Source organism: Homalodisca vitripennis, chromosome 1, assembly GCF_021130785.1.
Source record: "Homalodisca vitripennis isolate AUS2020 chromosome 1, UT_GWSS_2.1, whole genome shotgun sequence".
NCBI lineage: Eukaryota > Metazoa > Arthropoda > Insecta > Hemiptera > Cicadellidae > Homalodisca > Homalodisca vitripennis.
Genome location: NC_060207.1, coordinates 54823748 through 54839089, shown reverse-complemented (window position 1 = coordinate 54839089; position 15342 = coordinate 54823748). Strand labels below are relative to the sequence as shown.

Below are 15342 nucleotides of genomic sequence, written 5' to 3'. Positions count from 1 at the left end.
AAGAAATACGAAAAACATCGTTCATGGCTACTAAGAGTATTCTTTTTCAAATACAAGAATCCCCTACATTTTAAGACAATGCTTCAAGTAGGGTTGCCCTTTTGGATTAAAATTTTCTATGCAAAGATTAGTTATTAGTAACCTACTGAAATTCATTGTATGCTTTGAATGTCAAGGGGGAAAACACCTCAGACACGCTCAACATTGCATTTGGTTCGGTATTGTGGTTAACATGTGAACAAGTTTTAAGATACAGACAGCAATGTAAAACATACACCAATGAAATCACTATATTTAACTATTTTGTTCAGAATTGTGGAATTATATGTAAACTTTTTACAAATTCCACGCGCAGGACTATTTCGAGGAACTATTTTCATGTTCGTAGATTTGTTGTTTATGCAATGATAATTAAATATTCAAACCAATCTTTGAATCACATGGGAAAACAGAAAAAAGGGAAAAATACGAACGCATTAATGCATATTATGTATTTTGTGGTATTTGACTCACAAAGGATTTTTCCCGGTTTCGTAGCACTAATATGAACACATTTTCTTTATCAAATACAATAAAGAACTATAACACTACTACTTTAAACTATTTTACTACTTTAAAAATGTACAATGTGAAAAGACATTATAATTCTATAAATAATAATATGAATAGATTTGTTTCTAAAAATACATAAAGATAATTTATAAAGTGTTGACAGTCAATATACTAACCTATTGATGAAACCATACATCAATCAGTTTAGAGAATGTGTAACGTAACGACAAGAATGTTCCTGCTAACTCACAAAAACTGTGGGAGGGCTGCGTGCCAGGTTACATTTGCCCCACAGTCACAAGTCACAGATATGGAAATGGGGCAATAATTTTCCTACAAGGTGGCAAATATACCTCGGTGACAGCCATTGCTGCCTTAGCTGTCCCTGGGTGACCCTCTCTCCTGCTTAGGTCGAGCAAAATAACAAGACATATTTCTGTTTTACCAAGATATTTCTAGCGTAACAAAAGAACCTGTTGCACTACAGAGTATTGTGATTTTTATATTTTTAAGTACGCGGTGTAAAGCTCTCTAGCTCTAACCGCTTACGAAATTTTTTTTCAGCTAGGCTCAGATTCCCGCAAAAATGCCGTGCTCTAACCGGGGTTTGGACACGAGACCGTGGTGTCAACTCCTCCGTAGGCGGGAACTATGCAGTCTATTACATTGCTAACCAAAAGGCAAAGACAACGTTGCATCTTTATTGAACTTAGAAGTATAATCAATGTTTAAGATCTCTAAAGACAAGTGATTGAATGAAAATTTATACAAAATTGAATTGAAAGATAATACACCACTAATCCCAAACAAAGGCGGAAATTGGTATGGTCGGTCAACGTTTTGAAAACAGAGAGAGGGTTAGTCCACAGAGAAAGAAATATAGTGTTTTCTTTTTCTGTGGTTAGTCCTATATAGCAGTCCGGTAGAGATAAACATAACCTCAAATATTAGTCCTGCCGTCCTAGGACTGCAGCATACGTATGTAAACGCCGCCGACCAAAATCTATAGAATATAGATTGTTAACAGTCTATTGTTATTTTAATTGAAATACAATAGTCTTTTTTTAACTTTGTCATCTAACATTTTGAAAATTGAACTCAAAGAAAAACAAACTTTAACTTAAAAAAGTAGAAAAGAAATCAAATGAGGAAATTGGTGTTATGTGGTATGGATAAAATATATCTGTATACCAACCATATATACATTGTTATTTCATATGAATATTTGTTTTTTAGTGGTATACTACCAAAACAATTAAATCGACTAATTGACTGATTAGAACAAAGAACTGAAAAGGAAACGAACAAACCCACTAATTAACATTGTTAAACTCATCCTACAAAATCTTAAATATAAATAACAAGTATAATATTACATTAACAAATATAAGAATACGCTTATTTTATTTTTAAAGTACATTAACATGTGTTGGTAAATTTTCAATAAAGCAGTACATTAGATGATAAAGTTTTGATACTCTATATATTTACATACTCGTATATTTTATAAAGCTAAGTCAACTTGTTATATCTTTCATTATTTTAATTAGTACGGTAGTATATTAATAACACTCTTTATATTATTGACATTGTGTAGACAGTTCATACTAAAATCGACGCTTTGACTGAATTCACACCCAAAGAGCCCTTACTTTGATAACAAACAATTAGTTGTAGATCAGAAGCGAAACAATGTAAAAGAGTGCACTTGATAAGATTAGCAATTCTCTCAGAATAAAGACGTTCCTTAATTAAATCTTAGATTCCAAACGTCCCACAAGCCGACACGTTCCACAGCAGAACAATGCTCCTTGATAGCGCTTCTTTCAAAACACAACGACCTCTCTCTTCAAGGAATTAGCCTTTCCTGAATTCCAATACTCTCTTACGTCTTCATCATTTTTAAAGAGACGGGCTTTATTCTAGCTCATAATATTTCATACATTTATTATAAAAATCTTTTTTATATGTAATTAATATTTCTGTGTAGCTGTACGTCACGTTCCATACATTTAATTAATGAATGGAAAAATCGAATGTTTATCATTGCTTGAGGCATTTAAAGTAGTAATTTCGGGAAATATTAAAATCGAGCACACAGAAAAATGAATGATGATTACAAGATACATTTCTTACAGTATGTATATAAAAGATGCGTGAGGGAATGGCATCGTTTTTGTATGTAAAATACAATCGTCCCTAAATAGTAACTAGTTTGCAATCACATAATTTCTTAAATTAAATTTACCTAAGAATGTAATTTTCTTTAGTAAAAAAAATTCAAAATATGTCATTCTTTGACGTCCCAAAATGTCTGCTTTAAATGCCTTTAACTACTTGTGTGAGACCGATGTCTTTTCATGTCTTCAGGGAAGATTAAAGGGCTGTGACTCTAAAATTTGAAAAAGTTCCCCATCAAGAAACCAATTCAAAACGCCTAAGCTAAGACACGGAAACTTGATAACACAACTAATCTACATTCAGCAAATAACTTAATCTTATTATCTTTAAGTTTAACAAGTGAAGTGTACACCAATTCACTGCTTCTTGCGTTACAACCAAGACTAGATTAAAGAAAAATATTGAACTATGATGAAATGTAGGTCAAGCACTATTCATCTCGAGCGTTAAATTACCTTAAATTCGCAGAAAGTAAATCGCCTTAACGGATAAATATTGAGAGGGAGGCGGGGGCGGGGGCGCGGGCGGCAGCTTCTCGATAATGCGCTTAACGTTCCAACAAATAACACCGGCTGTTTAATTGTTAGACCGGAGAGATCGAGCCTTGAGCATCTGAAGAGCTAACCTCTGACAGATTAGTACCGGCAAAAGCGTCTCTTGTAGAGGATTAAACTGTAACTGGCTTACTGGAATAACAATCGAGAACAATAATAAGCGGTACCACAAGAGTCTAAACCTTTGTGATTGTTATCACAAGAACATTCCTGTTATCGCTTTGTTATAGATCGGTATTTCGAATGGACTCTGCAATATTGCTGCTTTCGAGTATTTAACCAGAGGACGGAACAGAGCGGCTAATTAACCAAACCAAAATACAAGCGCAATTTGGTTTGTCTAATGAGCTTTCTTGCGTTGAGATTATCTACGTTAGAACACTTTCAAAAGTGGATTCTTGCGTTGAGATTATCTACGTTGGAACACTTTCACAAAGTGGATTCTTGCGTTGAGATTATCTACGTTGGAACACTTTCACAAGTGGATTCTTGCGTTGAGATTATCTACGTTGGAACACTTTCACAAGTGGATTCTTGCGTTGAGATTATCTACGTTGGAACACTTTCACAAGTGGATTCTTGCGTTGAGATTATACTACGTTGGAAACACTTTCACAAGTGGATTCTTCGATCACTCAGTTTAAAGAAAATACATAAGTATAGCAAAATATTCTTTAGACACCATTCTTGCACCTTGTGCTGTATTATACATTTTGTAAGTATTAATAATTCACTGTAAATGTACAGTGGAAAATTTTGCTATATGCAGTAAGAAGGACAGTAAAAGACTGATAATATTGTAAATTTTGTGTCATAACCACAATAATAATAATAATTACATACATTTCTTTATTTATAATTCTATAAATGAATTAGTGACATAAATGTCATAAACTCGTCAAATTTGGTGGGGAACGTTAATTTGTATTTTAACTTAACATCGAAAATGTTCTCTTATTATGGTTGACGTTACATTGTAAAACATATATTTTCTATTAATATTTGTTATATTTTTCGAAGAACTTAAAACTTTAAAAATAATCAGAAGGTATAATCATCTACACACAACTTGCAGGAACTAACTACCAATCCCCGCCTAGCCTGACTCTTGGCTATGCTTGCAAGTAGAACAGACCAGGGTGATGGAGCAGTAAATAATGTGGGCACTGTGGGTCCCCCGGGACACATAACTTGCAGGAACTAACTATCAAGCCCTGCCTTGCCTGACTCTTGGCTATACTTGCAAGTAGAACAGACCAGGGTGATGGAGCAGTAAATAATGTGGGCACTGTGGGTCCCCCGGGACACACAACTTGCAGGAACTAACCATCAATCCCCGCCTTGCCTGACTCTTGGCTATACTTGCAAGTAGAACAGACCAGGGTGATGGAGCAGTAAATAATGTGGGCACTGTGGGTCCCCCGGGACACATAACTTGCAGGAACTAACTATCAATCCCCGCCTTGCCTGACTCTTGGCTATACTTGCAAGTAGAACAGACCAGCAGACCAGGGTGATGGAGCAGTAAATAATGTGGGCACTGTGGGTCCCCCGGGACACAACTTGCAGGAACTAACTATCAAGCTCTGCCTAGCCTGACTCTTGGCTATACTTGCAAGTAGAACAGACCAGGGTGATGGAGCAGTAAATAATGTGGGCACTGTGAGTCCCCCGGGACACACAACTTGCAGGAACTAACCATCAATCCCCGCCTTGCCTGACTCTTGGCTATACTTGCAAGTAGAACAGACCAGGGTGATGAAGCAGTAAATAATGTGGGCACTGTGGTTCCCCCGGGACACATAACTTGCAGGAACTAACTATCAATCCCCGCCTTGCCTGACTCTTGGCTATGCTTGCAAGTAGAACAGACCAGGGTGATGGAGCAGTAAATAATGTGGGCACTGTGGGTCCCCCGGGACACACAACTTGCAGGAACTAACTATCAAGTTCCGTCCTGGTTATACTTGATATTTTGTTGTAGTGAACCTTCGTGGGTTTTGTAATCATTATAGGCCGTTGTTGCTGGGATTTTAATTCTTCACTTTCTCCATACAATTTATACATTCCAACGAAAAGAAAACTTTCTAAAGGTTTCAAGACGCATAAGTTTATAAAACGAATTAAAAAAAAAACAATTAATAGAGTTTTTTCCAGAAGTTAAAATATATTATGAAGATATAGATTTCTTCGGAAATAATTACGGGTTTGTATTATTGTTATAAGTCCTGTTAGAGGAAAGATCAGTGCAGTCTGTGGATCGGACGTACTCAATAGAAGCCGATACAATACAACTTCATAGCTAGGTATAACCTTTGATTGTAGAAACTTTCTTCAGAGAAATTTTAGTGGAAGTTTCAATAACCAAAGGTGTACCTTGTTTATAATGATTTTATCCCTACACAGTGAAGTAAATAATTTTAAATCAGAATAATTTGGTTTTATTTACTTGGTAATATTTCAAGAATTTTGTTAAATACTTATTTATTATGATGTACCTCCACTATTGTTATGGGCAACTGTAAACTAATAGGAGGGTTAAGTTTTTAGTGGTTCAACCCCATTACAAAAAGAGTGTAAAATATTATTTTGTTTATTTTGTAACTTCCCACATGAAAATTTTTTTATGTTACGATATTCTAAATTCATTTTTGAGCTCGTTTTATAAGATACCCCTACTAATAATATTATTACTTATTCAGTATTATATCTAATTAAAACGCTTTAAATAACCCCCATTTTGTTCAGTGTTGAAAAACAGTTTTTTATTTAGGTTAATTTATTACGTTTGAATGATACAAGTTCATATATACTTTCTTCCCTTTTATTTGATCGATCTATAGCGGACCGCCCTTCACCCTTAGGAGCTTGTCAATATATTACATTTACTAATTTAAATTAAATATATTTATCCAGAATTGGATGATTAGACGTGGAATCTTCACAACAAAAGCAAATAAAAACTCAACAATTGTGTTAGAGAAATTGTTTTAACTTTTCTTTTCCATACGTCACGTCTATTAGATACAAAAGTAAAATGATGCCAATAATAGCAGTGTTTTGGCGCATTTATTGTCGCTTAGTAGATGGGCATCATATAAACATTAAAAAAACTACGTGAGAGCTATTTTTAGATGAACCGAGGGCGTTTCACCACTTGAATGTAGAATATTTGAGAATGTTTGCAGTAGAAGCGCCAATATCGCAACCCAACACCAAGCGCCGATAGTATTCCGTCCGCGACCGTGTGGACGTGAATTATTCAAAATACCAGAAGAGGCATGCAAGCCAAAGTTGCGCTATTGGCAACGAGCGGTCGGATTCCATCGTTGTCACTTGCCCAGCCGATCGTTAACGAGGTTCTGTGCGTTGTCGTTAAATGTTATCCCTACATTTCTAGATGAAATTCGGTAATTTAAATTTCACTAAACTGCTTTGGCGTGTTTCCGCTGGGAGACCGACGCCATCAGATGTGCTTGCTTGACAAGGGCGACACAGCGCTGTGAACATGTTCGTTGTTTTCGCGATAACACATTTAACACTTTCCACTTCTATCCTTTTCATGTTTGTACAGTGTTACGAACTTTAACTACAATCAAGTCGTCATGTTACTGTTACGTCGCTTTTGTATCTCACATTTTTATTTGTAATAAACTGAACGATTTCTTGTCTCCCATCGTGTTAATACTAGAACCCCACAGCGGTACAATGCGTGCACAATTGTGCCACATGCTGCGGTTTTAATGAACAATTCGATAAACATGATTTACCCAAGCGGTTCTGAAATTAATTCTGGACCCCGGCTCCAATTAACATTCCGTTTAGTGGGACTAGTGTTGGCTCAGATTTAACCAGTGTATTGAGGAATCTTTAAAGAACTGCTACTAAAAATGTTGTATTATTACTTATATAAGAAATTTACACTAACTAAAATATATATGTAAATTATAAAAATATAATTAGTGTATAAATCAAACGAGATTTATGACTTCAGCAAGTGCATGAATTTAATATGGCGGTAAAATAGGGCCTTAACATTAAAATGTATGTTTGAATTTTTTGGACCGATCTATTTAGAATATCTATTCAGTCTAATAAGAAACATTAAACAGAGAAGTGAGCTAGATATAACGGGTCATATGCTTTATTTATGAACAGGTTTCCCTAACAGAATTAAGCATATTGCTATCGTTTCTCATGTTACTAAAACTGAAGCGTAACGTTTCGATAAACGATTGTTCAGGTTTCAATAACTAAACATATGTTTAAATTTACAACAAAACTCACAAGGAATTTAAAAATCACAAAAGATATGTAGGTAATTTTGTAATCAGACCTATATAATATATACCTATATATATATATATATATATATATATATATATATATATATATATATATATATATATATATATATAGGTATATATATATATATATATATATATATATATATATATATATATATACATTAAACTGTATAAATGGCAATAGCCTTATTTAATTTCAATAAACATTGAATCACAAAAAGTACTTGCTCCGCCGGGAGTCGAACCCGGATCTCTCACTTGCCGGGTGAATGTGCTACCATTACACCACAGAGCGCTTACTTTTTCCGATTCAATTATTTTGTATTTGGCCGTATCTGTCACATATGCGTTTAAATAAGCAAACTAACATATGATCGGAAGACCAAATACCTGTCAAACGACTTTTATTTACATTAAACTGTATAAATGGCAATAGCCTTATTTAATTTCAATAAACATTGAATCGCAAAAAGTACTTGCTCCGCCGGGAGTCGAACCCGGATCTCTCACTTGCCGGGTGAATGTGCTACCATTACACCACAGAGCGCTTACTTTTTCCGATTCATTTATTTTGTATTTGGCCGTATCTGTCACATATGCGTTTAAATAAGCAAACTAACATATGATCGGAAGACCATATATATATATATATATATATATATATATATATATATATATATATATATATATATAGGTCTGATTACAAAATTACCTGCATTACCAAATTTAAATTATTGTAATTTCATGTAATATATATGCCATGTTTTGTGATTTTTAAATTCCTGTGTTATATATAATACCTGGAATTACAGGAATTTAAAGTTGGTAATGTAGGTAATTTTGTAATCAGACCTATATAAAAATGGTTGAAGATAAAAATTTCAAATGTTTACAGCGTATAAATTACATGAGTTATAGCATGACAAGGATATTAAATTGTTTGAATAAAATGTAATTAAAAATTACTTGATTTAAATATTTTCTGAATTTAATTATGTTTTTTTTTTAATTATTACAGTAAAAACATGTAACTCCCTGAAGTTACTAATGATGTACATGTTATAAGAATGTTATATTTTTATCTCCAGCAGTTTTTATTTGGACCTGATTACATATTTCCGACTTTAAATTCCTGTAATTTCATGTAAATCGATAAAAACTGTATATTTGTCTGTATTTTAGGAAGTTATCTTAAAGAGCTCTGAACTAAATATTAAAAAATAATTTCCAAGGTTAGAATCGATTGCACCACCTTAATCAGACAACCCCGTAGCCAGGTACGATATTTGGGACGTTTGAGCATTGTATTATGGAAGAGACTGCATCGACACGAACAGATTCTGAGAAATCTGGTGTCTGTCACAGTTGATGACAGTTCGACAGTTGCTAGAATTGAACAACTGTTAAGATGATGCAATCTGTGTTGGACAGTGGTAGAAAATAACAAAAATTATCTATAGTCACAGCTTTTAAAGATACCTTCTTGGAAAAGAGGAAATTATAATATGCTGATTATATCACGAAGAATTGTATGTAAAGACAAAAAATACTACTGAAGATAACGTTATAATTTTTGCAATACATATACTAAATACAATTGAAGGGGGTGACATGTTTTTTTACATAAAAAAAGTTCCACACGTAATTTACTTAATTATGTGTAACCTATGATGCCAAAGGTCATAGGTATTATTTCCTATAAAAAGAATCATATACCTGTTTCCTATGTATCAAGGAAAAAATACTAATTCCTTAAAGTTATGCCTGATAAACCAAGCCTATTAAGTTCATTTGTAAAACTAACAGTGTTAGGTATCTGGACGATCATCTTGGGGAATCAACGCTCAAGTATTGCGTACTACTTCCTTGCTCTTTGTGTACTCCACTACTGAGTATTATGCACAAGATCGATGTTCTCTGCTCAAGAGGATCATGAGAACGATTGGTGGTATCATCATGGCCACCCATCTACCTTGGATCTTAGAGCTGAGCAACAAAGTTCCTCAGAGAGCTTACAGGGATTATGTCCAATCTTGACCTACCATTTTGCGGGACCGCCCATAGCAAGACGTCCGACTTAGATCATGGAGAAAATTTCTCCGAATAGGCTAGAAAATAGACCGATAGTGAAAAGATTCTCGCCAAATACCAAGTGAGCGTCCGGGTCGCTCAGTGGACGGAAGACCTTGATCTTCGATTCGACGAAAGCACCAGGTGGAATGAATCTTCTTCTTTGGAGGGAAATGGATCTCGCTGAACCACTTTCTAGCTAGGATGGGTAGATGCAGTTAATGGAATTTTAAATGGGGTATGACTTTCGATCAGTTACGTGAGTTTATCTGATGTAAATCTCTGATTATGGGACATGTCTAGTTAACGACTTTACATCCTGGAAGCATACTTCGTCTAAATAGTGGAGAAAATTGAATGGTTGTACGGTTTGTATTTAGGCCATCTCTGTAACAGGAGAGTTTCTTATGTACGTCTTTTTTATTGATTGAAAAATACTTCTAAATTGAGACATTGTGTTAAATTGCTGACGCAAATACTTTTTACTCGAATTTTATACATGCACACTCAAGGTAGCTGATATTAAGGTATAATATACAACTGTATATGTTTGGAAACCCTTAAATGACGATTTCATTCCAATCTAAACACAGCTTTTGAAGTACCCTCTATCTTCATATTCAAACGTTCCTACATAATAGAACGTAATTATGAAAAATAATTATTATTGATAACGCCCGCATTAACGAATACTGTGAATGTCTGATAAGGGAAATAATACAGAGATAAGAGAGTTACATTAATCAGACTTGTTGTTCCACTAAGCTACGAACTTCAGTGATGCATTGTAATATGATTTCAATGATACACTTCAACTCTCAAGTGCATTATATTTATTTACGTATTACAGTATTACGTGAATTCAGTAGCTATTTATTATAGTGACAAATTGAAATGTTAACATTGTTAATATGAGAGTACAAAGTTCAAATTATACTACCATTTCCGGTTGAGGGACTTACATTTGAAGTTAATCAGACTTTGAACTTCTCATAGTTTACACAAACTAGGAGTGGATAAGGCACAAAGTAACAGTTTTACAATCATTAATAAGTTATAGATTTAGATCTTATTTGTGTAAACAAACATTATATGAGTACACGTGATTAGATGTTGTAAACCTCACAGTCTAACAGAGATGTTATATCACACTTACAGACAAATTGAAATATTGAGTTTTAACATGGTTCCAACTAAACCCTAACTTTTCAACTGTTTATGGCTTTAAGAGATAAACGAGCGTATTTATATATTGTAATGTTTTTCCTGGCTAAAAATGAAATACCATAAAACTAGTTTACACTTTAAACCCGCTCTGTTTTCTGCGTGGTCTGTCATTGATACCGACGCATGAGACATGTATGTAGGTGTTGTACGGGCAATCCAAAGTATTCGCAGTAATTATTCATTTCTTTAATTCTTCCCATTGGTTCTGTTTCTAGATATGGTTCTTAAAAGGAAGAGTCATGGTTGTGTGTGGAAGTAAAATTGACCACGAAAATAACGACTTGTTTTACAAAGATTCAAAGAGAGAATTTACCGTGTAACTTTGTTGAAAGTGGGTTAACTGATGAAAACTGAAACCACCAAAATACTGTTGCCTAACACAAATCTCGACCCGGTCCCACAAGTTTACATAACCTCACTTTCACCTACCTCGAGTCAAACTTGGTGCCGTCCTGCAGCGTGCCGGTGTAGTGCATGGTCAGCATGTCCCCGTTCTTCGACTTGATATCGCACACCTCGGGTTCGTACATCTTCTCTATCTTGAGGTCGGGGTCGGCGGCAAGAGTGGCGGTGAAGGCGAGCGTCGCGAGGAGCGCCGGGACGGCGTGACAACGGGAGCGGCACATCTCGAAGTTCCTGTGACGCGAGCGGCTGACGGACTGACTGCGGTGGAGAGACGCCTGAGCGGACTGCCACGCGGCGCTGCGCGGCGGCCCGTCATTGGTCGCTTTCTCCGCACACACACACACACACACACACACACACACACGCACACACTGACCTCCGGCCCCACTCACTCACACTCACTACTCAGGACTCATCCCAGAGAAACCACTTGGCATTAACTCACTCTTGATGACACGGCGCGGCGCGGCGCGGCGGTACACGCCAGACTTTTCTTTCCGCTCCTGGTGGTAGTTGTTGGGAAAGTTCGATTAAACTAATTTCTAAAACTAACCAAATGTGTGTCGCATCTACGAGCTGCAATTAGTGAGAACACGTGTGCGTTACCATTACCACAATAACGCAATAAACGAGGAAAGTATTAATTTGTGTTGCGGGCTTAGGTGGACCGGGTCATCCAAGGTCATGCCAAGTTCGAACTCCCAATTTTATGAAAGAATAAGGAAAGAAATACAATTTGTTTCACTGATGAGGGTTTTCGTTTTAGGTTGGAAACGATCGTGCCACCCGTAGTGAATCAATATTAATAAATGACCTTTAATTCCTCCCTCTTAATTTTTTGAGACTCGTTATGACAACTAAATAATTACATATTTGTACAACTACATAATTATATATTCGTACTGATTACATGATTTAATATTCGTATACAACTAGAAAATAACGTAATCTTACAGCTACATAATTACGTACGCCACTGTTCTTCACAAAGATTTGAGTTTGTCACTGAACTTTAAAACAATAAAGTTCAAATCTATAAACAACATAATATTTATTCATATAATTTTAGGTGAAATTTTTTCCGGAAACATTGTAAACTATAAATTACAACTTTCTTTAAATTAAATGTAACAAGGATTTCGTAGCTAGTTAAACTTTATAATGGATTCTTTTATTTTGAGCGTCCCCAATCGTCCTACTGGCTCCCGATCAAGTGTCCAAAGCGACCTTGAGGCCTATAAGTATGCAACACTTAATAAAACGAGATCTTACTTAGAACAAGATGAGAATGTCCCGTAGTCGCAGCATATCCGTAATGTCATAAAACATTTCCAATGTCGTTATCGTAAAAATCTAAACCGTTTTGTTATATTTCAATTTGTTTTCAATTCCAATCCATATAATTACCGAATGACATGCTTCAAAATATTGAGTAAGGGACGAATCTCTCCTAAACATAACGGTATACTCCGGAACTTCAGTCCTATACTATTCTGCTAACCATAGATTTATCCATGCAGAACTCTATACACCAACAGGTCTAAACAGTAAACGAACTGAAATATCGAGAGTCGAGGCTCGTGTTGTACATCTACACGTACTTCAATCAGCTCAGGACATTTCTAAACAACCCTTGAAGGAGATCTCTTTCCCACGGCTCTGATGTCTATATTTGTCTAACATCGAACTCTAACATCGAACAGAGGACTGGCGAGTAGCAGACGTTACTATATCAATAACATGGTGAATAACAATAATAATAATATTCATTGTTGAAAAATGTGCGTTACACATAGCAAGACTTAATCTCCGCCTAGCTGTAGAAACAATATTGCTAACGTTAATCTCCGCCTAGCTGTAGAAACAATATTGCTAACGTTAATCTCCGCCTAGCTGTAGAAACAATATTGCTAACGTTAATCTCCGCCTAGCTGTAGAAACAATATTGCTAACGTTAATCTCCGCCTAGCTGTAGAAACAATATTGCTAACGTTAATCTCCGCCTAGCTGTAGAAACAATATTGCTAACGTTAATCTCCGCCTAGCTGTAGAAACAACACTGCTTACGTTAATCTCCGCCTACAATATTGCTAACGTGTTCAAAGTGAAGATCAGCTGGGAAAGTATTAGACCACCAAGATCCTGCACGAATGCTTTCTTCTTGATCGTACTGTCTATATTATAATCAGTAATTTCGAGCCAAACTAATTAATCAATTTGCTGTGATTCTAATACTAGCAAATCACGTTTGTGATTATTTTAGGATTTATTGAGTACGCGGTGCTATGGTACAACTCAGTATAAGTATTTCCCCTAAATGAGATTTTTTATCTGCAGTTTTTAAAAGGAACACCTTAGAGAAGTTGCATCCAAGTATTATAAACATCTTAGTATCAAGATGAAACATTATTGTTCCCCTTTTACTATATTTACGAGTTATTTGTCCGTAATGATTTAAGGCAATTTAAGATTTATTTCAGAGGAAGCTGTATTTAAATGAACTTGAGTTTTGCCTCATAAGAGCAATATTGTACTTTAAACAATATACCATTTCTCTGTCATTTTTGGTACTGTGATTATGTAGCATATATTCATTCAAGATACGTGATATAAATCCAAATAGGTACTTTTAATATTTCATAAAATTTGGTTAAAAATCACGATAGCTGTCAGCACAGAAAAGATAAAACACATAAGTTTTACTAGAACTCTGTTCTTAGCGTCATCCGACGGTCAGACCTAGAAACTACCATTGGAAGGGTAAAGCACATCACTAACGTATTCTTTTAAGTTGTCCTATATATTTACATCAGTAAGTTTTCAGGGTTTCATTTATCTTTGGCCACACCCGCCAGACGATAATCATGATCGGTATAATAAGTCCTCATTTGCTAAGTAGTTCGTAGTACTGTAATATATACTACTGATGGCGAGAGAAAAGAAGAGACCTGGCCCGTGCCGGCGCACAGCTGTGTACTAGTGTGTTGCCGCGCGGTAATTTCAGGCGCTTCGCCCCACAGCCAACCCTGCGAATTGTTTATCATAGCAATGGAACAGTGAAACAATAATGGAATTACGAAACAAGGCGCGGCAACATACTAGTAGTAGCGCCTGCAAATTTCAGATAGGCCAGAATCCAGGTCTCTTCTTTTCTCTCGCGATCAGTATTGTACCTCTGTTAATTCCTTGCGCAAAACAGATCCATATTGGATACATTACTGTAGCCACTGATGTGCGTTTTGCTTAAATTCGTCAGCTATTTTTAAAGAAAAATAGTCTTGTTAAGTGTTAGACTATTGAAATTATCACTCACTTTTATATTTTTAGGAGATAAAAAAATAATAAATTCCGGCTTGTGAAGGTGATTTATATTCTTGTATTTTTTATAATTAATTCATACAATTTTAAAAACAATGTGTCCCAGTCGTCAAAACGCATATTGTAGTGTATTAAAAAAACTATATCTACAGCACAAAACAGTAATATAAAATATATATAATCATGTTCCTGTTTGGGCAAGGGGCGATGATTTCGTGTGCGAAGGGATTCCCCATGCATCATTGTTGCAAGATTTCCGAGCCTATATCGTTGAGAGCTCAAATTGCCTAGAGTAGAAGCTTTATCTGTTATACCTGGGGATACCAGCATATGATTCGAGGAACTCAACCCTGTTTCATGGACACTCTGATCACTTAAAGAATGACTCAAATTAATACTCTATCTCTAAGCCATATGACTTTCTAATATTCATATCATATGTTTGTATCTTTAAAATGTTGATATAATTCTTTATACAATGATATTACTGATTTCATAACACTATTTTTTTCCACTATAAAAATGCATTTTATTTGTTAATTGTACAAACAATATGCGATCAATTCCACTTATAGCTTAAAAATGTTTACTACATTTTTCATTTCTTTTGAATAATTGTCATAACTTTCAAACTCGTATAACTCTAGTACAGCGTTATTAGCGTTTCAGCAACAAGTGATGAAAGTGGTCTACAAGTTGTACTACATCAGAATATCTTTGCACGAGTA

General features: G+C 35.3%; 1 protein-coding gene across 1 annotated transcript in view; it reads right to left on the bottom strand.

Moving 5' to 3' along the window:
- The window catches only part of LOC124361578 (FK506-binding protein 2), a 46267-nt gene extending 34682 nt beyond the window's left edge, over window positions 1–11585 (bottom strand). The window contains exon 1 of the mRNA XM_046815622.1: window positions 11321–11585. Coding sequence (XP_046671578.1) covers window positions 11321–11517 — 197 coding nt within the window. The 5' untranslated portion in view covers window positions 11518–11585. The remainder of the gene's footprint in view (window positions 1–11320) is intronic.
- Between the last annotated feature and the right edge of the window lie 3757 nt (window positions 11586–15342).